At 45.8% G+C, this 23,945-nt stretch overlaps 3 protein-coding genes across 8 annotated transcripts in view; 1 reads left to right on the forward strand and 2 right to left on the reverse strand.

Moving 5' to 3' along the window:
• The window catches only part of ACOX1 (acyl-CoA oxidase 1), a 24,191-nt gene extending 23,644 nt beyond the window's left edge, over nucleotides 1-547 (reverse strand). For both annotated transcript variants that reach the window (XM_055575172.1, XM_055575173.1), the window contains exon 1: nucleotides 254-547. In XM_055575172.1, the coding sequence (XP_055431147.1) occupies nucleotides 254-362 (109 nt within the window). In that variant the 5' untranslated portion in view covers nucleotides 363-547. The remainder of the gene's footprint in view (nucleotides 1-253) is intronic.
• TEN1 (TEN1 subunit of CST complex) lies at nucleotides 547-23,633 on the forward strand. Of its 5 annotated transcripts, XM_055575178.1 has the most exons (5): nucleotides 581-679; nucleotides 6,809-6,860; nucleotides 11,655-11,751; nucleotides 15,266-15,423; nucleotides 23,280-23,633. In XM_055575178.1, exons 3-5 carry the CDS (start codon nucleotides 11,663-11,665, stop codon nucleotides 23,399-23,401), a joined length of 369 nt encoding a protein of 122 aa, XP_055431153.1. In that variant the 5' UTR covers nucleotides 581-679; nucleotides 6,809-6,860; nucleotides 11,655-11,662; the 3' UTR covers nucleotides 23,402-23,633. The 5 variants fall into 5 exon arrangements, with proteins under 5 accessions (XP_055431151.1, XP_055431152.1, XP_055431153.1 ...); XM_055575176.1 differs by lacking the exon at nucleotides 6,809-6,860 and having other exon boundaries at nucleotides 547-679; XM_055575177.1 differs by lacking the exon at nucleotides 6,809-6,860 and having other exon boundaries at nucleotides 558-696.
• LOC129648655 (DNA-directed RNA polymerase III subunit RPC9-like) lies at nucleotides 7,792-8,383 on the reverse strand. The gene has a single exon (XM_055575175.1). It carries the CDS (start codon nucleotides 8,301-8,303, stop codon nucleotides 7,857-7,859), a length of 447 nt encoding a protein of 148 aa, XP_055431150.1. The 5' UTR covers nucleotides 8,304-8,383; the 3' UTR covers nucleotides 7,792-7,856.
• Nucleotides 23,634-23,945: the final 312 nt, after the last annotated feature.

Consider the following 23,945-nt stretch of genomic DNA (forward strand, 5'->3'; position numbering starts at 1 on the left):
AATTCACGGCTCCGTTAAAGCTCTCTGGATCCCACCAGGTTTCAGCCTCACGGGCACAGGTCCTCCCTCGCGATGGCCGACTGCCCCCGCCACAGCCTCCCCTGGAAGTGCGGGGGTCCCGCGGCTCCCCTCAAGCCGGGCCAGAGGTTGTGGCCTAGGCCCTACGGCGCCCCCACACCCCCGACGCCTCCCGGGGGGAACCGCCAGCTCTGCTGGGGAAAGGCGGGGAGGAGGCCTGGCCAGCTGCCCTCACCGATCTCTCGGCGGCGCCGAGTGTTCTCGGGGCTGCCGTCCAGGACATTCGTGAGCAGCTCCGGGTTGAAGCTGGCGCCGGCCCGCTCTTTCTGCAGGTCTGGATTCATGGTAACGGCCGGCTGAGGCAGCGCGGGGCCGAGGCGGCGGCTGAGGCAGTGCAGGTGGCGGCGGCGACGGCAGGAGTCCGCAGCTCCTGCGCGAGGCCGACACTAAGAGCCCGCCTCAGTACAAGGCGAGTCCCCGCCCCCCGGCCGCCTCGGCCCGCCCCTTCTCCTTCACCGCGGCCCCAAGGCGCGTGACCGACCGCGGACAGGGCGTGAGGCGGCGGCTGTGCCGCTGTGGGCGCCGCCGGGGCGAGCGAGTCCCCTGTCCTCGGCCAGTGGCGCCTCAGAGCAGCCCCCTGACAAGCGGACCCCGGAAGAAGGTCAAGGAATTGCCCAGGTGGTGCTGGTGGTGGTGCGGGGGGGGAACCGAGACGCTCTCAGCAACCCGCCCCTCCCTCGTCAGGCGGTCCCACGGGGTGGAAAAAGGCCGCCCGCGGCCGCCCGCGCACCCACACGGCTTCACCGGGGGGTTGGGAAGGGGCGGGACCACGCGGCTGAGGAGGACTGCGCCTGCGCCCCGGGACCCGCCCGCGCCGCCGCTTCCGGGTCCGCGCGCAGTGTCCTCCCGGGACGTGAGAGGGGGAGGGGGTCTCCAGGGCTGCTGCGGGTGAGCCGGGCCTTCTTGAGATGGCTCGGGGAGGTCGTAGGGTTTTTCCCAAAACCCTGTAAGAGTGGAGGCAAAAGGACGGGGACAAAAGGTCGCACTGAGGAGAGGCTCCAACCATCCACTTGTTAAGATAATAGCATCTCTGCTGCCAGAGACGAAGGCGGCGGGGAAGCAGAGTGTGAGATAGCTAGCGCTCCCCCGACCCCGCATTTATTATGGGTTGTGGGTGTGGGCTTCAGTTCAGTCGCTCAGTCCTGTCCGACTCCTTGCGACCCCATGGACTGCAGCACGCCAGCCTTCCCTGTCCATCACCAACTCCCAGAGCTTGCTCGGACTCATGTCCATGCAGTCGGTGATTCCATCCAACCATCTCATTCTCTGCCCTCCCCTTCTCCCGCCTTCAATCTTTCCCAGCATCAGGGTCCTTTCCAATGAGTTGACTCTTCGCATCAGGTGGCCAGAGTATTGAAGCTTCAGCTTCAGCATCAGTCCTTCCAATGAATATTCAGAGTTGATTTCCTTTACGATTGACTGGTTTGATCTCCTTGGAGTCCAAGGGACTCTCAAGAGTCTTCTGCAACACCTCAGTTCAAAAGCATCAATTTTTCTGCTCTCAGCTTTCTTTATAGTGCAACTCTCACATCCATACATGACCACTGGGAAAACCATAGCCTTGACTAGACGGACCTTTGTTGACAAAGTGATGTCTCTGCTTTTTAATATGTTGTCTAGGTTGGTCGTAACTTTCCTTCCCAGGAGTAAGCGTCTTTTCATTTCATGGCTCCGTAGTCACAGTTAGTAGTATTTTAATAAGACATTAAAAAAATAAAAATGTAGGAAAATCTGCGATGAGTAAAATAGCAAAATTTTAAGTAGAGACAAGATCTTGAGTACTGATTGTTCCTTTTATCTCAGACTCCAATGTACCTGGGCAGAAGTCTCAGATAACCCCTGCTGTTTTTTATGCCCCCAGGCATCACACTGTTTAGTCTGGCTACTGTGTATTTCTTTTGTTTAAAAGCTGGCCCTCACAGCCACTATGGAGAACAGTGTGGAGATTCCTCAAAAACTGGAAATAGAATTGCCATAGGACCCAACAATCCCACTGCTGGGCATACATACCCAGGAAACAAGAATCGAAAGAGATACTTGTACCCCAATGTTCATCTCAGCACTGTTAACAATAGCCAGGACATGGAAGCAACCTAGATGTCCATTGGCAGACAAATGGATAAGAAAGCTGTGGTACATATACACAATGGAGTATTACTCAGCTATTGAAAAGAATGCATTTGAATCAGTTCTAATGAGGCGGTGAAACTGGAGCCTATTTTAGAGAGAGAGGTTAGGTCAGAAAGAAAAACACCAATACAGTATATTAGTGCATATATATGGAATTTAGAAAGATAGTAACGATGACCCTATATGCGAGACAGCAAAAGAGACACAGATGTAAAGAACAGACTTTTGGACTCTGTGGGAGAAGGCGAGGGTGGGATGGTTTGAGAGAATAGCATTGAAACATGTATATTATCATATGTGAACTAGATCGCTAGTCCAGGTTCGATGCATGAGACAGGGTGCCCAGGGCTGGTGCACTGGGATGACCCTGAGGGATGGGATGGGAGGGAGATGGGAAGGGAAGGGTTCAGGATGGGGAACACATATACACCCATGGCTGATTCATGTCAATGTATGGCAAAAACCACCACAATATTTTAAAGTAATCAGCCTCCAATAAAAAAAAAATGAGAGCTGGCTGTCTTGTGCAACAGAAACTAACATTTCATTATAAAGCCAATATACTCCAATTAAAAGAAAAAGAAAATTATTAAAAAAAAAACAAAGCTTGCTCTCTAATATCACCAACATAATCTGTTGACTAAACAAATCTGAGTTGATTGCTTACTCAGTAAGGGTGACTGCTGCTTGGCAAAGCCTGGGCAGTGCCTCAGAGAGACAGTAAGGCCACAATTTATTGAGAATTGGAAGTTTGGTTTAAGATGAGTCTCTTAGTTCAGGGTTTTGATTAAGACTTGATACAAACCACTGCACAAGAGTCAAAATTAGCAGAAAGGGCAAGGCAGGGGAACTCAAAAAATCTCAGTGAACAAGCTAGTTGTTGATATTCAAACCCGCTTTCTGGACTGGACCGTCGGGAATAGTAAAAGATGCTGATGAAGACCCAGCATCGCGAAGTTAAGTTAATGTGGGCAGTAAGATGTAGTTTGGATTCTCTGTGAATGGTCTGATTGTAGGGGGGGTAAATGGTATTGGTTTTCACTCTCTTCTTCATGAATATATCCATCCATCTGATAAATATTTAATAATTTTCCAGACACTGTCAGGCACAGGGGCTATACCGGGGAGTATGTGGAGTCATGGCCCTCAAGGAACTGATAAGCTAGTGGGAGACATCAACATTAACCAAGTAAACAGATCTTATCATTTGAAATTCTTTTATTTAGTGGATTGCACTGAGGATGGAGTGACTGGGGCTGGTGAGAATGCCATTTTAGATGAGGTGGACAGGGCTGGTCTTGCTGAGGCGATAGACAGCCTGAGAGCTGAGGATGGGAGAGACCCAGCCACGTGAAAGTCTGGGGAAGCCTGTTCAAGTCTGCAACAAAGCAAATGTGTAGTTCTGAGGTGAAGATGAGCTAGAGGAGGGGTGATGGCAAAACAGGCACAGATCCCACGTGGCATTTTGGCTAATGGAGACTTGTAATTTTAACAGTTATAATAAGTGGTTAAGTGCCGGGGTCCAGCCCCAGCTGATCCAGGGTATTCGAAGGAGAGATGGCATAGGCGAGGGTCAGGAAACAACTGCTTAATTACACGTTAATTAAGGATACAAAGAGTAATAGAATGAGGATAGCTCAGTAGGAAAATTCAGTGGAGAAAAGAGGCTGAGTAGCTTGGTTTACGCGGGGGACCAATAAAACTTCAAGACAAGAAGCTTGCACCACTTACGTAGGCCACAGGCGTCCTTCCGTTCTCCCGAAGGAGAGGAGACACTGAGGCCTCCCCGGTCGGATCTTAGAAGCCCAGGCATAATTAGTAAGCATGGTGGGTTCCGCGCTCCAGATGGAGACTCAACCAGAGTGAGAGAGAGAGAGACATGGGGAGACCAGTCTTTCAAGGAACTGATCCCAATTCTTTATTTTCCATGGTCTACTTTTATACACTGAGATGTTATGCAAAAGTCACGCGGGGTCAGCAGTCCTGACTTTTATCAAAGTCAGGTGCTTCATACAAATGTATACAGAGGTCTTAGGGGTGTTACATCATCTTCTGGCCGGGGGGCCTGCTGACAATTTACGACCCTCTCCTTGTGACAGCGGTCAGTCAACCAGGACACTTATTTCTCCAGGGGTGATTATTCTTAAAACAGACGCCACCCAAATAAAGTTACATTCCTATAGGGTGAGGGTGTAGTGGGTTTTAGTTAAGGAAAGAATTTACTTAGCCTAAGGTCTAACGTGATTAATATCAAAGGTTAATACTTATTTCTTTTATATATTCATTAATGTGTGTAAGGGCAGGGGATATGGAGACTTAGCAGTAAACATTGGCTCAACAAATGAAAAACCCTTCACCAATACAATTTCTAATCAGCCCATTATACTTATACTAATAATTTTCTAACTCTTCTAAGGAACCTGTTTTTAGAAGGTTTAAAGCATCTCGTGCCTCTCACAGTTGGGAGGCTGTGAGCAATCACATGTGGCCGGACAAGCCTGTCAGGCAGGCTAGAGAACCTTCAGAGGAGTTTGTAGGTTAAAACACTCCTATCACGCCCAGGAATTATTATTAACTGGAGCTCTAAGTTAACTCCTTCTCCGAAAGAGGTGGTGGGGGACAGCCCCCTGTAAAGCCAGAGGTGTAGGTGAGAGCACAAAGTAGTAAAGTAGGCAGGCTCTGGTTATGGGGGTAGATGCTCGAGGATTTCCAGGGGGACTCCTGAGGCTCGATCCCGCCTTTGCGTATGTCGAGCCTCCTTCCTCATGACCTTTGCCGTGGGCGGAGTGCCTCACGCCGGCCCCCAACAGTTAAGGGACTTCCAAAATCACTGAGGGCGGTGACTGCAGCCTTGAAATGAAAAGATGCTTGCTCCTTGGAAGGAATCCTATGAGAAACCTAGTCAGCGTAATAAAAAGCAAAGACCTCACTTTGCCAACAAAGGTCCATATAGTTAAAGCTGTGGTTTTTCCAGTCATGTACAGATGTGAGAGTTGGACCATGAAGAAAGATGAGCACCAAAGATCAGATGCTTTCAAACTGTGCTGGCAAAGACCTTTGAGAGTCCCTTGGACTGCAAGGAGATCAAATCAGTCAGTCCTAAAGGAAATCAACCCTGAATATTCATTGGAAGGACTTTTGCTGAAGCTGAAGCTCCAATACTTTGGCCACCTGATGCAAAGACCCAACTTATTGGGAAAGCTCCTATACTGGAAAAGATTGAGGGCAAAGGAGAAGGAGGCAGCAGAGGATGAAATGGTTAGATAGCATCACGGACTCAATGGACTTGAATTTGAGCAAACTCCGGGAGATCATGGAAGACAGAGGCGCCTGGCATGCTACAGTCCATGAGATCGCAAAGATTCGGACACAGCTTAGCTGCTGAACAACAAGGGACTTCCCAGCTGGTCCAGTGACTAAGAGTCCAAGCTCCCCATGCAGGGAGCCTGGGTCGGGTCCCTGGTCAGGGAACTAGATCCACAGGCCACGGCAAAGATTCCATGTGGCATCTAAGACCCAGAGCAGCCAAATAAATAAATAAATACATAAGTAGATATCAAAAAGAATGACTCCTGGCTTGAGCATATGGAAGACAGTGGGGCTGTAAGAGATAGAGAGGGTGGCTGGTAGGTGGTATTAAAGCCATAGGACTTGGTTCTGGTTGAAACATTGTCCTCTTTTGTCAATTTCCTCTCCCTGGGAGAGGACATAAATGGTCAAAGTGAACAGGAGAACGGCAGTTATCAAATTAAGGACATGTAATGTCAATACAATACTATTCCAAACCTTTCTGTGGACTTATAATTGTCCAATGAAGTCCTTTATCACAATTTTTTCCTCCCAACCAAGGTCCATGGATCATGAATTATATTTAGCTGTAGTAGTTTGCTAGAACTACCATAACAAAGCACCACAGACCAAGTGGCTTAATCAACAGGGATTTGTTGTGTCAGGATTCTGGAAGCCAGAAGTTACAGTCAGGGTGTCAGCAGGGTGGTTCCTTCTGAGGCTGTGAATGAGTACCTGCTCCATGCCTCTCAGCTTCTGATAGCTTGCTGGCAATCGTTGGTGTTCCTTGGCTAGTGTAGTATCTCTGACTTCATCTTCACCTGGCTTCCTCCCTTTGTGCATGTCCGTCCCTGTTCAGACTTTTCCCTTTTTAGAAAGATACCAGTTATACTGGATGAGGCCCTCAGGAATGACCTCATTTTAACGTGGTTACCTCTGAAGAATCTCTATAGAAAGTCACATTCTGAGGTCCTGGGGGTTATGACTTCAACGTTACTTTTTTTTGTGGGGGGGCAGGAATTCCACCTGTAAGAGTTGTCCAAAAGTTTGTTGTTGTTGTTTAAGTTGTGTCTGACTCTTTGTGACCCCGTGAACGGCAGCATGCCAAATTCCCCTGTCCTTCACTATCTTTTGGAGTTTGCTCAAATTCATGTCCACCTGGTCGGTGATGCCATCTTAACATCACTTGAGCCTCTTTTAACCAGAGCGATTTGTCTTCCGTGATTATGACACTTGCTTTGTGGACAGTCTCTCAATTCAGATTTGTCTGATATTTCTTCATGATTAGATTCAGATTATGCATTTTCTACAGGAATATCACAGAAGCGTGTCCTCTGAGCGTCACATCCAGGAGGCACATGAAGGTTGTATTTGCTCACTTTCTTCACTGTGAACTAGACTGTTTTCCCCTTTGTAATTAATAAGTAGTCTGTGGGAGATACTTGTTGAGACCATATACATATCCTGTTCTTTATCTTTTTAAAAAATGTTATTTATTTGGCCGCACCAGATCATAGTTGCGGTGCACGGGATCCTCAGTCTTTGTTGTGGTTTGCAGGCTGTTTATTTTTTATTTTTTTGAAGAGCTGTCCAGCCCGTTCTTTTATTTAGTTATTTTTAAAATATTTATTTGGACACGGTATCTTCGATCTTCGTTGTAGCATGCAGGAATCTTTTTTTTTTTTTTCTGAGTTGCAGCATGTGGGATCTAGTTCCCTGACCAGGGATGGAACCTGGGTCCCATACATTGGGAATGTGGAGTCTTAAGCCACTGGATCGCCAAGTTCCTAGGCCAGTCTTTTCTTATAGCTATTGTTTTTAAGGAAAAGATTCCTCTAAGGTGAGCCAAGCTCAGTGGCTCACTTTAACTTAGAGCAACTATTTGCTGGTTCATGAGTTTCCAGCCATCTAACAGGATTCTCCTAAGTCAGGTCTCACTCCAGCAGTGCTCTGCATCCCTGCTTGGGAAGCTCCAAGGGAAGCAGATGAAATTAATTAGGATACAGCCCATCAAAGCCAAGGCAAGTATTTTACCAGCTGTGTACAGAGGCCTTCCCACAACCATGGCAAAGGCCACAGAAGAAATATTTTTACCACTGAGAGTTCTACAGTCACTGTCCTTTTTGACTCACTCCTCCTCTTTTCAGCTCTCTGCCCTGACAATCTCAGCCAGTCCACCATGTTTGTTCTCACAGAGGCACAAGGATTTCTTTTAAGATTATTTTTGTGGTTTACCCAACTAACCGGGAAATCAGGCCTGTTGGGATAGATGGTAAAATCAAATAAACAATCCTCTGAATGTCTGGGAAACGGCTGCTGGGCCTTCAACTTCAGGAGACACTCGGGCCAGCTGTGCTCTTCTACGCAGGGTCCTCCTCGTCCATTGCCACGTCGTCGCTGGCATTCTGCTGCTGCTCGGCCTCTGGCCCCGCGGGGAGGATGCTTGTGACGGTGTGGAGCAGAGCTTCGATCTGCTCCTCTGTCAGCCGTTCCTCACTCTCCTCCACCATCAGCTGGATCTCAACAGCAGTCACAGGCCTGTGATTCAGCAGCTGAAGCTTTTCAGCTTTGGTCAACTTGTGGCTTTTCATTGCTGTCAGAAATTCTCTCACAATCTCAGGACTCTGGTGCTTGCATGGTGTTTTTGATATGTATTTTAATGTTTCATATGTGATAGTATTCAAGTTCTGTTGCCCAGAACTGTGTTTATTCTTTCCACTTTCTTTACGCTGCTCTTTCAAATCAGTTAGTAACTGGAACACCTCATAGTTAATGAGCAGCGCAGCATTGGCATCCTTCACTTCCATATTGCCTCCGCCTCTTCTCCTCGGGTCACCAGCACACGCCGAGCTCCAGGCCTCCACGCCGCGGCTCCCGGCTCCGCGCCGAACTCCCTCTGCAGGCTGTTTAGCTGAGGCACGCAAACTCTTAGTTGCAGCACGTGGGACCTAGTTCCCTGACCAGGAATCGAACTGGCACCCCCAGCATAGGGAGTGTGGAGTCTTAGCCACTGGACACCAGGGAAGTCCCTGAATAACCTGTTCTTCAGACTTTTACCCAATAACTTTTCACATCCGTTGATGCTTCTTCCCTGAATTTACTTCTACTCTGGTGATTGCAGAACGTTTAAAGGCGTAGTGAAGTAGTCATTTTCTTTTGTCACTGTAAAATTCATTTAGTTGAGATCACACTTAAATTGGAAGTAATCCCCACGTGATAGAATCTTTTGAGGCCATAGGTCAAATCATGTGACGTAACTTGAGTTTTAACAATGGCGATTCATTGTGTATTATAAGACTAACAAAGAATTGTAACTGTAAACACATGAATGAATGACTTCTGGGTCGGTGAACACAGGGCTTGGCTGCGCAAGTGACAGGAAAGGGCATAGAAGCACCACAGCCCACCCCACCTCCTGTGTTCTATGCGTCTCTCCTTTTCGGTTGTTCCTGAGTTATATCCTTACCTTTTTGTGATAAACCAGTAACCTGTTCTAATTGTGGAGTGGTAAACATGTATGATACAGTTTCTTGTCCACAAGAAACAAGTCCTAAGCCGACAAAAGCTATGATGAACTTAGTTATAAGTGTTTCTTCTCTGATCTTCAATCCCATTGAAGAAACCTGGGCAGTTCCTTCAGAAAAGATGAAAGAAGCAGTCAGAAGCAGTCACTGGGTCACCACCCTTCCTGAACAGTATTTTCAAACCTCCCAGTCGTTAAAAAGAAGAATATTTTTCATACCATGGATTTTTCTCCTAGAAGTGGATATTTTACCTTGAGGAATGAAAAGGCTTGAAGTACAGGTTGTACCATTATTCAGATTTCTAGAGAGATTGTTTGAAATCCAGTTGAGCCACGAGAGAAGCCTGTTCTGATATATCTTCACAGAAACGTTCCTGAATGTATGATAATATATGGATAATGATTTATGGAGCCAGCTGTGCTTATTAAGTCAACAGAAATATCTGAATAAACACATAGCAACTTTTGTTTGAAGGAAAAAACTGAGGTTAAAATTTACAAGAGAGGGCTTACCTGATGGTACAGTGGATAAGAATCTGCCTGCCAATGCAGGGGACACAGGTTTGACCCCTGGTCTGGGAAGATTCTGCCTGAGGAGGAGCAACTTAGCCCAGGAACCACAACTGCTGAGCCCGTGTGCTGCAACTGCTGAAGCCCGCATGCCTGGAGCCTGTGCTCCTGCATGGTAATTTTAAAAATAAAAATTAATGACCTAGTTAATTATAGTTTAACTATAATTACCATTTAAAAAGAAGAATATTTTTCATACCATGGATTGTTCTCCTAGAAGTGGGTATTTTACCTTGAGGAATGAAAAGGCTTGAAGTACAGGTTGTACCACTATTCAGATTTCCATGGTAATTATTCATATTTACCATTACCATTAATAATGGTAATTATTCCATTATTCATATTCCATGGTAATCAGTGCTTCTGCATGGTAATTTTAAAAATTAAAATTAATGACCTAGTTAATTATAGTTTAACTTATACATGGTACTTGAGAGTAGAAGAATTACTTTAAAAAAGATTCTCAAGTTTCAGCATTTTGCTAGATTGGATGGGATTGTCCCCATTATCAACAACAGCAACCACTATATTTTTTCCTCTCTTGACTGTTTTGGGGGTTTGGTTCTGTTTTTTGTTTCTCTCTCAGGCCAGAGATGATTAGGGGACTGTCTCTGGTAGCCAGATAGCTCTCTCAAAGGTCGCAGCTATGAAGGATGTCTGTTTGGAGGAACCCCTGAGTAAGTCGCTTCTCCACTACACTGGCCAAACTCATTCTTGGCGCACGATACTGACATGACCGTGGAGCATGGGTCAACAACCATCCCCTATGACCGCCTTGCTAGAGGATATTGCAAACACTTGTGCAAGAGTCTAGGTTACATTAAACTTGGGGAATAGAGTTGTGTCATCTGATTTTCAGAAGGATCTTGAAATTATTTACTTACTATTTTCTTGGCTCAGATCTCCATTTGCTTGCCCAATCCAGAAACAGTTGAAGACCAACACTTTCAGGATGCCTTTGAAAGTAAAAGTGAAGTCGCTCAGTCGTGTCCCAGTCTTTGCAACCCCATGGATTGTAGCCTCCCAGGCTCCTCTGTCCATGGGATTTTCCAGGCAAGAATACTGGAGTGGGTTGCCACCTCCTTCTCCAGGAGATCTGCCCCACCCAGGGATTGAACCCAGGTTTCCCTCACTGTAGGAAGACGCTTTACCATCTGAGCCACCAGGGAAGTCCTTTAGTCAGGATGCCTTTAGTTAGTCCTGAATCCGTGCTTATCTAACATTTTGAAAAAAATGAAAATCATTCAAAAATGAAAAGTTTATTTTAAAAATGTGAAGACACCCTTTATGTACAACTATGAAAGTGTCAAAATGTATTAAGTGAAAAAAAAATCAAGAACAGCATGTATACTATAGTATAGATGGGAAATAAAGATATACTCACCTTTGTCTTTATTTGAATAATGAAAAGATAAAAATTTTATGAAAACAGGTTCACCTCGGCAGAGATTGGCAAACATCAGCATGGGCCAAGCCAACCCATCGCATGTTTTTGTAAATAAAGTTGGAAGGAAATAAAGTACACTTATTCATTATGTATTGGCTACGAGAGTTTTCATACTAGGATGGCAGAGGTCAGTAGTGACAGAAGTCACATTATTATCTGCCTTTTACTGACCCTTTTAGGGGCTTGAGGAGGGAAACGGTTGCGTAGGAATTAGAGTGGGAATAATACACTCTCTGAATTCCCAGGTGGCTCAGTGGTAAAGAATCCTCCTGCCAATGCAGGAGACACAGTTTCTATCTATCCCTGGGTCGAGAAGATCCCTTGGAGAAGGAAGTGGCAACTTGCTCCAGTATGCTTACCTGGGAAATCTCATGGACAGAGGAGCCTGGCTGGCTACAGTCCGTGGGGTGACAAGAGAGTCAGACTCAGCTTAGCGGCTAAACAACAACAAATACACTTTCCACATAGATCTATCAAAAAATCTTTTTAAATTTTGAAACACCTCCCCCTGGAACTAGCTTTTCAGATGTTGCTGGTCTCACGTCTGTTAATCTCCATCTCGTGGTTGGCTTAGTTTGTCATTGTCTTCAGAAGCCCATGTCAACTATTTGGTTACAGGAGCAGTGATGCTGCCCAAACCCGGGATCTATTTCTTCCCCTGGGAGGTCAGCGCTGGCCAGGTTCCTGATGGGGACACAGTGAGGACATTTGGCAGGTGAGAATGTTTTTCTTCACGTGATGCTGGGGGGAGTGTTTAAAAAAAAAAATGGAGTCTTTTAATATAGTTTGAAATTATTTTTTAATTATATATTTTTAATTATTTTTAAATGATTTATTTTATATTTTAAGTTTATTATTGTTTTAAAAAGCAAAATTCTTATAATTTTATCTAATTATTTAAAAAATACTAAAAAAATCAATGTATATTCATTGTAAGAAATGTTGATAATCTGTAAACGTGTAAAGAAAACCAGCAAAAATCACCGACCATTAACCTTTTGTTGATTATATGCTTTTTCATGTGTGTATGTATATGTATACGTGGGTGTGTATACACACAATATGTGTATAAACATATATACTGTGTTAGTCACATATTTCAGTGCAGCGTTAGTGACTCACTCATGTCCGACTCTTTTCGACTGTAGCCCACCAGGCTCCTATGTCCATGGAATTCTCTAGGTAAGAATACTAGTCTAGGTAGCTATTCCCTTCTCCAAGGCATCTTCCCAACCCAGCGATCAAACCCTGGTCTCCTGCATTGCAGGCGGATTCTTTACCTTCTGAGCCACCAGGGAAGCCCCTAGTCACATATTGCTGGGTAACAAATCGCCCCAAAATTTAGTGGCTTCAAATGACCACAAAAGTTTATTTTTTTCATATGTACCGTGGGTCAGGAATTAGGAAATGGCTTTGTTGGGTGGTTCTGGCTCAGACTAGCTTTGAAGATTGTAATTGAGATGTTGGCCGGGGCTGCCAGCATCTGAAGGCTGGCGTGCAGCTAGAGGATCTGATTCTACAGGGACTTACATGTTGGGCAGTTTTGTGCTGCCTCTCGTCATGCAGGCTCACTTTCTCAAAAATATGGATTTCAGTATATGGCTGCTTGAAGGTCTTCATAATCTGGCAGCTGACTTTCTCCAGAAGGAGTAACTCAACAGAGCCAACAAAGATAAAGCCACAGTATCAATGATCTCATCTCAGAAATCACTCTAAGTCATCTCTGCAATGTTTTGTTGGTTATACGCAAGTCAGCACTAGTTAGGGTGATAGGAGGTTGCACAGGGATGTGCATGCCAGGAGATAAAAATCACTGGAGGGATTTCCCTGGTGGTACAGTGGCTAAGAATCCACTTTTCAATGCAGGGACACAGGTTTGATCCCTGGGCAGGGAACTAAGATCTCACATGTTGCAGGGCAACTAAGCCTGAGAACCACAAGGAAGAGCCCACGTGCCGAAACAAAGACCTAGTGCAACCAAAAAAAAAAAAAAAAAAAATAGAATCATTGGGGCCTGTCTTGGAGACATATCAGTTCAGTTCAGTTCAGTCGCTCAGTCGTGTCCGACTCCAATCCTATGGACTGCAGCACTCCAGGCCTCCCTGTCCATCACCAACTCCCAGAGTTTACTCAAACTCAATGTCCATTGAGTTGGTGATGCCATCCAACCATCTCATCCTCTTTCGTCCCCTTCTCCTCCCACCTTCAATCTTTCCCAGCATCAGGATCTATTCTGATGAGTCAGTTCTTCGCATCAGGTGGCCAAAGTATTGGCGTTTCAGCTTCAGCATCAGTCCTTCCAAAGAATATTCAGGACTGATTTCCTTTAGGATGGACTGGTTAGATCTCTTTGCAGTCAAGGGACTCTTAAGAGTCTTCTCCAACAGCACAGAATCAGAGCAGGTGTGTGGAAATGGGAGTCTGCCCTCCCCCCTGCCTCCACCTCCAAGAGCTTGAGTACATGAAGTACTCTGGGGGCTGGGTGGCCCCAAAGAAGAATGATGGTTAGGAGCATGGATATCAAACTTATTAATGGGACTTCTCTGGTGGGTCCAGTGGTTATTCTTATGGAGGTTAAAGAAAACTTGATCCCTACCCCACAGCACACACACACATGAATTATTCTAACTGGATCATCAGTGTACAAGATAAAACTATAAAATTGTTTAGAAGAAAATAGAAGATCTTCACATACACCTTGAGACAGGCAAAGATTTCCTGGACTCAGAAAACAAAAGCCATAAAAGAGCAATAATGAATAAATTTGGACTTCAACAAAATTAAAAGCTTCTCATTAAAAGATACCATCAAGAAGATTAAAAGGCAAGCCACAAACAGGGAGATGTTTGGGAGTGATATATGTATATTGTATATATTCAATAAATGATTTGTATTTAGAATATATGAAGAACTCATATAATCCAATAATAAGAACATAAAGAACTTAATTTTTATTTATATATTTTTTATTTTGTTGGCCACACCATGTGGCTTGTGGGATCTTTTTTCCCTGACAAGGGATTGAACCCAGGCCCTCAGCAGTGTAAGTGCAGAGTCCTAACAGTTGGACCACCAAGGAATTCCTAATAAAGAACTTAATTTTTAAATAGGTAAAAGACTTCAACAAACACTGTCAGAGAAGATATCCAGATCGCAGATAAGCACATGAAAATTTGTTCAAAATCATGTGTCATTAAGGAAATGCAAATTAAAACCACAATGATATGGTATTTCATGCTCACTAGAGTGGCTAAAGGATGGACCATATCAAGTGCTGACAAGGATTTGGAGTAGCTAGAACCCTCATACATTGCTGGGGGGGAAGTAAAGTGACAGCACCACTTAGAAAAATAATTTGGCAGTTTCCTTTACACAGACAGATTGACCATGCGACCCAGAAATCCCACTTGGGTATTTCCCCACAAGAAATGAAAACATGTTCAGCACAAGTTCATAAGCAGACTAAATCAGCTGGGAAATGGATAATAATAATGTACTAGTCCATTCAACAGAGTGCTAACAAGCAATACAAAAACGAGCAAGCTACTGATTTATGAAACACATAAATGGGTCTCAGAACCATTATGCTGAGTCAAAGAAGCTAGACACAGACGGATACATACTTTTGGGTTCCATTCACATGAGATGCTTAAGCAGGAAAGCTCATCTATGGAGACCAAGAGCAGATCAGTGATTGCCTGATGTGGGAGATGGGAAGACTGAGTTCAGAGGGGCACAAGGGGATTTTGGTGGGTGATGGAAATGTGCCAAAGCTTGACTGAGGTTCTCCCTTGCACAGTGGATACTTCTGTCAACAGTCAATGAACAAGTCCCTTAAATTTTTTTTTTTAATACTTTTTATGTATTTGGCTGCACTGAGTCTTAGTTGCGGCCCTCGGGATCTTTAGTCATGGCATGCAAACTCTTGGTCGAGGCATGTAGGATCTAGTTCCCTGACCAGGGATTGATACCTGGGCCGCTGCATTGGGAACTTGAAGTCTTAGCCACCAGACCACCAGGAAAGTCTCAAACAGATGTCTTTTAATGAATGTAATTTATACTTCAATTATATAGACCAAAACAATGTTTTCTGTTGCTACCACTTTAATTTCTCTGATCCGAGCAGGGCTGAACATTTTCCCATGGACATCCTGGCCTCCCAGAACCTTTTGAGCCTTGGGGTGATTCTGTCAATGGATGGAAATGATCCCATGTACCCTGACCTGCAGGTTGTGCAACTACGACATGACCCAGTCCCAAGTAACCCTGATGGCTCAACTCAGATCTGACCAGCACCCAATCCTCATCTGTACCAAGTTGGTGGAGCCATTCCAAGCCCAGGTGGGCTCCCTCTACACTGTCCTTGGGGAACTGGAGCACCAGAAGGGTAAGCCTTGACCTCACACAGTCTCTTGGGTGCTTGGGCCTGGCTTCTAACCCAGTGTGGGTCCCTCATTGAGGTTAACATTCCTTCCAGATCAGTAGGGACTCAAGGGATAGAGATGTGATCGCCTTTCCAGTGGACCTGCCATAGGGGAGCAAGAAAGTGGGGAGAGAAAGCCTTCGTTTCTGAAGGTCTAGAATGTGCCAGGCTTGTGGTTTGCTTAAAAGTTTTTGAATCTACTCACGAGCCCTTAATCTGAGTTATCTTATGGCTATTTCATAGATGAGAAAACCAAGACCCAGAGAGGTTGGAGTAAGAGGCCAAGAAGTAAGAGGGGCTAGAGTAAGAGGCCAGGAAGTCAGGGTGAGAGAAATAGAAAAGAAGCAACCTGGGAGAATCTCCATGGCATCGGGAGTAGAACTCGGATTCTTTGCCTCCCTCTCTGGCCGTCCGTGTGCCATTTTGGTCCTATGGTTTATATAACTAGTACATCTTGTGTTTGGTTATTCTAGTTCAACATTATTTCATAAGATTCCTCTGTGTCTCGAAATTTTTTCTAAAGTATTTAATGGCTATATAATATTTTATAGATTCAGTTCAGTTCAGTCGCTCAGTCGTGTCCGACCCTTTGTGACCCCATGAATCACACCACGCCAGGCCTCCCTGTCCATCACCAACTCCCGGAGTTCACTCAAACTCATGTCCATCGAGTCGGTGATGCCATCCAGCCATCTCATCCCCTGTCGTCCCCTTCTCCTCCTACCCCCAATCCCTCCCAGCATCAGATTAGATGTATATACTAATTCACACAGGGCTTCCCAGGTGGCTCAGTGGTAACGAATCTGCCAGCCAATGCAGGAGACACAGGAGAATTGGGTTCAACCCCTGGATCAGGAAGATCCCCTGGAGGAGGAAAGGGCAACCCATTCCGGTATTCTTGCTAGGGAAATCCCATGGACAGAGGGGCCTGGTGGGCCATAGTCCATGGGCTTGCAGAGTCGGACACAACTGAGCACGCACGCACACACACGCACGCACGCATGCACTAATTCCCACAAACATTAGACATCAGCGTTGTTTTCCATTTCTTGCTCTTATAAGCACACTGTACATTAATTCATTAAAAACTATGGTATATTCAGTTCGAGAATATTATACAACCACCAAAAATGATGTTATAAACATATCTATTGACATGAAAAGATGTTCATAGTATTTTACTAAAGAAAAAGCAGTTTATAAAACTATCTGTATCATTTGATCTCACTTTTGTTAGATGGACATTTTTATACATGCAAAAGTTTGAAATATCATTTGCCAAAATGTTAAGAATAATTATGTCTGGGTGGTAGAACTGTAGGATTCCCTATACTTTTATTAGCATTTTACAATGAAAATATATTGCTTTATAGCCTGGCGGGGGTGGAGGAGCGGAATCCAGTTTAAAAAAACTCTATCTCGATATATATTAAAAACGCTACAGTTAATATCCTTGTGTTCTAATTTTTGTTCATTTTCTGATTATTTCTTCAGGGTAGTTTCCTAAAAGTGGGATTGCTCCATTAAAGGATATGTCTCTTGATTTACACTGCCAACTTACTTTCTGAAAGTTTCAGTGGTTTTTAACTCTGGATGAAATGCACTAGAAGAAAGCAATTAAATGGAGCTTACTTTAATTATGTTTGGTTTAATAAAAGTTAATCTTTATTCAGGCTTAAGCCTTTGAGCTCAGAGTCCTTGCCCTCTTAATTGATTTCAAAGAAGTATCAGGAGAAGGGGTGGAATTGAGGACAAAGGACCTGGAATAAATGATTTCCACTTTGACCTCAGCCCACATCACCCGAGGCTGCCCTAGCAGGGAGTCCTGGGAGCTCTTAGGAGTTGGAACTCAAAGGTCTGATTGCAGATAACAGAGATAGAGGTTGAAACAAAGGTGGGACCAGGGCCTGGAGTGGACATTTAGAATTATTTGTGGAAAGAAAAATAGAAAAAACTGGAAAGTCCAAATTCAACCCAAATAACTTTTTAAAATTTAACGTTTTCAAATCAAACATACACAAAAGTAGAATGAGCCTCCACATACCTGTCGCCCAGATTCAACAGAGGTCCGCATTCCACTGGTCTGTGTCTTCATCGCCCACATGCATTTCCTTTTTTTTTTCCCCTGCGTTGTGATGTACGTAGGATCTTAGCTCCCCAGCCAAAGATTAAGCCCTCACCCCCTGCATTGGGAGCATGACTACTGGACCAACAGGGAAGTCTCTTACCTACTTATTTTGCTGGTGTATTTTAGAGCAAATTTGACATTGTTTTTATTTATCCATAAATACTTCAATGTGTATCTCTAAGAAAATCACGATCGCGCCCAACAAAATTAATAGCTAGTCCTTAATATACTCTAGGACATAGCTTATCCCTGTTCATTCCCCTCCTTGGTCCCAAAATGGCTTTTGAGAAAAAGTTAAGTTGAAAAGCAGGAGCTAAACAAAATCCATGCATTGCTTTTGGGTTACATATCCCAGGTCTTTACAGCAGTTCTGTCTTACTTTCTTTTTTATTTTTCTAGATGCCATTTATTGGAGACCATGGGTCTGGGATTAGTCATCGGCTTCCTCCTCCTTGCATTAAACCTGCTCCTCCTTCCTTTGATTTTATCCTGCCTTTTTCTGAATGGATTTTATTTCAGGGAAAGTTCTTTAGTGAAGTATCACAGTGAATAAGGAGAAACCATTAAATTCTAGCCCTGAGGAAAGAATAAACCCAGGTGACGGTTGTTCTCGCTGGCTGCTCAAATCTGTAAGTGGAAGTTTGTGGGGAGTGTAGCAGCCTGCCCTGCTGATCAAACATTACAAATAGCTGACCCCTCAACTGTGGGCCTCTGGTGAGAACAAAGACAGTACCACCCTGATGTATTCTTTTTTTTTTTTTTTTTTTTTTACTTTCTAAAAATTTTTTTGTCCATGCCATGTGGCATGTGAGACCTTAGTTCCCCAACCAGGAATTAAACCCCCGCCCCCCGCATTGAAAGTGAGGAATCTTAACCACCGGACTGCCAGGGAAGTTCCTTGCTGGGCTGTATGCTTGACAAAAACAAACAAACCCAGGAAGCTTAATAGTCAAGCCAGCAGCTTGACTAATAATCAATATTATTATTATAATCAATAATCCAGCAGCATTTTTCCTAGGCTCCAACTAGTTTCCCATTTCTCATCATTTTTCATCACCATCTGTATTTTTTTTTTCTTTCCTAAAAAAATTTTCCCTCGGTTTCTAATTTCTGAGGCATACAGACTCATCATTCGAGACTGACACAGGGAAGAAAGACAACAGTGAGGAGGGAGGGCAGAGTGTGGGCTGAGCTTTGCCGTGGCCGCTGACCTCCAGCCTGAGTTGGCATGTCTGGCCCCCCCAGCCAGGTCCAAAGTCCTCTGGGGACACAAAAGTCAATCAGACACAGGCCCTGCCCCATGGCAAGGTCTGCGGTTCTGAGGAGAGATAAGAGGCTGCCTCAGGTCATCTTTCTGAAATGTTTGCGGGCAAAAGAGAGAAAATGCCAGTGCCTGCCCCTTGGAGCAGGCCAGGACAGCCTGCAGGGCTCAGGGCTTCTGGCCCAGTGATTAAGGGGTGAGGACACAGGCTGCCTTGGGGCTCTTATCATAAGTCCCACCTCTTCTGGTTTCCTGCCCCTCGTAGGCCTTCCTTGTGTCCTCTCGAACTTTCGTAATGTTATAATCCAAATGACGTTTCCTTGCTCAGTTACCCAGTTCTGTTATTTAAGACAGAAGTGACATTCTGAGCTTCTGCAGTAAAGAATTACCAAATTAAAGAGAGGACTGCTTTCCATGTTTGCACTTTGCTGAAAATTCTTTTTCCCAGGGTCTATAAAGCATGTGTTTGTTTTTATATTTTACTATTTTTGTTTTGTTTTTATTAATTACTGCTTTTTATATTGTCACTATTTTATTTCCAGCCCCTTTCCTATGCTCTCATCTTCTCTGGGACTTTCCTGAAACCTAGCTTTTGTCCCAGACAGCAGTTCCCCTCCCACACAGAGCTTCCCAGGTCGCCCATGTCCCAGAACCCAGAGTCAGGGCCGGAGTCTAGCCAGCTCTTCAAGTTTGTCACCCACACCTCCCCTCTCCGCCCCTGCACGGACCAGTTCTGCCTCCAAGCACCTCTACCCCATGCTTCCTCCACACCCAAGACCACCCGCCTCTGCCATCCGAAACTGGGTTCCACCCTCGGTATCTTTCTGCCCTCTGCCTCGTCACCACTGGGACCTGAAGACTTTGGACTCCATTTTCTCCGACCTCCTCTCCCTTCCAGCTGGACTTTGCTATCATTTCAATCGCTTTCCTAGCAGAAGTTCCAGCCCCTCACCTTCATTGCTCCTTCCTGATTAAGCCCCAGTCTCCACCCTCTTGGTTCGGTTCAGTTCAGTTGCTCAGTCGTGTCCGACTCTTTGCGACCCCATGGACCACAGCATGCCAGGCCTCCTTGTCCATCACCAATGCCTCAGGTCCATTGAGTCGGTGATGCCATCCAACCTTTTCATCCTGTGTTTTCCCCTTCTCCCACCTTCAATCTTTCCCAGCATCAGGGTCTTTTCCAATGAGTCAGTTCTTTACATCAGGTGGCCAAAGTATCAGTCCTTCCAATGAATGTTCAGGACTGATTTCCTTTAGGATGGACTGGTTGGATCTCCTTGCTGTCCAAGGGACTCTCAAGAGTCTTCTCCAACACCACAGTTCAAAAGCATCAATTTTTCGGCTCTCAGCTTTCTTTATAGTCCAACTCTCACATCCATACATGACTACTGGAAAAACCATAGCTTTGACTACATTACTTTGTTGGCAAAGTAATGTCTCTGCTTTTTAATGTGCTGTCTAGGTTGGTCATAACTATTCTTCCAAGGAGCAAGAGTCTTAATTTCACGGCTGCAGTCACCATCTGCAGTGATTTTGGAGCCCAAAAAAATAAAGTCTGTCACTGTTTCAACTGTTTCCCCATCTATTTGCCATGAAGTGATGGGACCAGATGCCATGATCTTAGTTTTCTGAATGTTGAGTTTTAAGCCAACTTTTTCACTGTCCTCTTTCACTTTCATCAAGAGGCTCTTTAGTTATTGTTTGCTTTCTGCCATAAGGGTGGTGTCATCTGCATACCTGAGATTATTGATATTGATATCCCAGCAATCTTGATTCCAACTTGTGCTTCATCCACCCCAGCGTTTCTCATGATGTACTCTGCATATAAGTTAAATAAGCAGGGTGATAATATACAGCCTTGACGTACTCCTTTCCCAATTTGGAACCAGTCTGTTGCTCCATGTCCAGTTGTAACTGTTGCTTCATGACCTGCATACAGATTTCTCAGGAGGCTGGTCAGGTGGTCTGGTATTCCCATCTCTTTAAGAATTTTCCACAGTTTGTTGTGATCCACACGGTCAAAGGCTTTGGCATAGTCAATAAAACAGAAGTAGATGTTTTTCTGGAGCTCTCTTGCTTTTTCGATGATCCAACGGATGTTGGCAATTTGATTGCCACCGTCTCAGGTCCCACCTAACTGTTGATGTAGAAAGTTCACAAAGCTCCAGGGGTTCCCCTGGTTTCAAGGTTTGTTATCTCCTCTGGCTGGAACCTGCCTAGAATTCCTTCCACGTGTCCTGATCAGTCCCCTTCCGCCCACCCCACCCAACCCCCAGTGGGCAACAGCTACTTTAGGCATTCACCTGTCACGCAGGAACCCCTACATCATCACCTCCCCGGTCCTTCCCAGTGCATCTCCTCACCTCCTACATCCCACGTTAAACAGGCCACAGCAGCAGTTTTCCCCATAAGTATATGCATCCGCGCCATGAGGGGGCAGATAAAAAGAGCAACCAGAAGCCAGTGGGTTGAGGTGTGAGTCTGAGATAAGGAAGGGGTGATATGGAAAAAACAGACCTTCTTTTAGGAAGTTTGACTGTGGAGGGAGGAGGGGTCATAGCTAGGTAGATATAGAGCCAAACTTGACCGCTTATTGTTGTTGCTATTATTTTAATACAGAAGAGACTTAAGTGCTTTATATGCTGGAGGGAAGAACCAGTGGTAACAGGTTAAGGGTTCAGCTGAGAAAGCAAAGCCCCAGCAGGAGGGCAGGTGTTCATCACAGCACAGGGGCGCTGCGCCCCAGGCAGGACGGAGCCTCCTCTCTCCCAGACTGGAGGAAAGGAGCTACTGATGGGTGTGGCTGTTGTTGTCCTTCAGCCACTAAGGCTCTTGGCAGTCCCGTGGACTGCAGCACACCAGGCTCCTCGTCCTCCATTGTCTTCCAAAGTTTGCTCACGTCCGTGATGCCATCTAACCATCTCAACCTCATGGCGCTGATGCATATAATAGGGAAGACTGCTGCTGCAGGTTCTTTTTATCTTTACAAGAAGAGATTACCCTAAATGACCATTTCTTGGGGTTCATCAGCTCCTTTCTCTCACCCCTGCTCTTCAGATGTTCTTCTTTTATTCCATTTATATAGACCTTTCAAAGATGGACAGCCCCATGCCCACCTGATGCAGGCTTAGCAGCCTCTGCAGTCCAAGTGCTGGGGCAGCGAAGCTGGTGGCACACGGGCAACCTCTTGTTTCAAACGAGCTCATCTTTAACACAGTTCAGCTGCGTTAAAGTTTGAAATGTAGACAGTCGAAGCCTCTGAATTCTGCCCTTGGGCTGTGTTAAATCAATAAAGTGGCCTAGACTAGAAGGAAGGTCAGGCATAGACTCGAACCACAGAATGCTTCTATCTCAAAACGGCATCAAAGAATACAGGAGAATGTTCTAGAACATTTATTGTATTCACTGACGTGCTCAGAGAGCAGAGAAAACGTAGTGGAAACAAAAACAGTTAGGAGGACAAACTCCAGATGTCCTTCCTGTTTGGTGTCACCTGGACGTTGACAAACCTCTCCACTGGGAGACCACAGCATCTCCTAGAAGCTCCCACGGCCGCTGGTCCAGGGTGGGATGATCTGCCCCTATTAGGCTAGACTCTCCCCTTGGATTGACTAAATATGGGGTTCTCAGGAAGTCCAGTGGTTAAGACTCCATGCTCCCAACGCAGGGGGCGCGGTGTGATCCCTGATCAGGGAACTAAGATCCAACATGCTGTGCAACATGGCTGGGGGTGGGGAGGGGAACAACAACTTAAGGAGCTTTATTAATATCATTAAAAGTCTTCTGTGTTTGTTGGGAACTGTATTCATTAAAAAAAAAAAAAATGGGGCTACTTCTCTGGTGGTCCAGTGGCTAAGACTTCACACTCCCAATGCAGAGAGCCTGGGTTCGATCCCTGGTCAGGGAACTAGATCCCACATGCTGCAGCTAAGAGTTTACACGCCGCAGAGAAGATAGAAGATCCCATGTGCCGAAACCAAGACCCAGCGCGGCCAAATAAATAGATGAATTTGTTTTTCAGTGTGGGGTTCTCTTTGTCTCGATTCCCATGATGCCAAGGGGCCCTCTGGTACAAATGGAGAACTAGGATGTGATAGACACCCTTCCTCAATCGGGGCCTTTGAGCCCTGCAGAGAAGCTGGCAGGAGTTAGCATGACAAAAGAGCGGGGCAGCGGCCACATCTTTCTGGGGCTTCTCCCAGGAGAAGTGGACTTTTCAGGCCACCCACCTAAGTTCCATGTCTGTAGTTTGTGGCGGGCCCAACAGTTCTGAGGCCCAGGTAGACAAGTTGCCAGCATCCATCCTTCTCACCTGCGCCCTGTCAGACTCTCTGTCAAAACTCAGGACCGAGGATAAATTGAGGAGAAACAGAATGCCTCTGAAGGGTGCGTTGCTGACCCTGCCTGAGTCTTGGTGTCTGTTTGTTTCAGACGGAAGCTGCGTGGTGAAGGCCCGGGTGCTGACGTGTGTGGAAGGAATGAACCTCCCCTTGTTAGAACAAGCCATCCGGGAGCAGAGGCTGTACCAGCAAGAGAGGGACAGCGGCCAGTAGAGAGCAAACCAGGAGCTCCTGGGAATGCCACCTTCCCGCCTGGCCGGATGCTGGAGCTGCTGCAGAGAAGATGCAGGAGCGTCCCCCGAGTGACAGCCTTTGTCTGGAGAGACGAGGGGAGGGCAGCCTACAGCTCTGAGGCCGGGTGCTGGGGCGCCGGGGCGCTGGGCCTCGTGTGGGTCCTGGACAGTTCCAGAATGTCCCGGTGAATAAAGCCTAGTGGTGTGACTGAGCAGTGCATGCACGTGGTGCAGTGCCGGCAGGGGCCAGGAGGGGGAGCCTCAGAGCAGGCAGCCTGCCTGGAAGAGAGGCTGCAGGATCGCAGGGTTTCTGGTGAATTCTGGGCTGAGGGCCTGAGGGGAGGCTGCTGTGGTGGGTGGCCCAGGACCGGGTGGAGGGGCCCAGGACGCAGCGGGGGCCGTTCCTGCCAAGGTTCTGCCCTCAGGAGGCCGAGCATCTCCAAACAGGCAGGGTTCAGCCCCTCAACCTGGCCACACGGCCTAGTGCGGCGCTGTGACTTCTGAAGCCCTTCCTCACCCCTGAC

Source organism: Bubalus kerabau, chromosome 4 (assembly GCF_029407905.1).
Source record: "Bubalus kerabau isolate K-KA32 ecotype Philippines breed swamp buffalo chromosome 4, PCC_UOA_SB_1v2, whole genome shotgun sequence".
Lineage (NCBI taxonomy): Eukaryota > Metazoa > Chordata > Mammalia > Artiodactyla > Bovidae > Bubalus > Bubalus kerabau.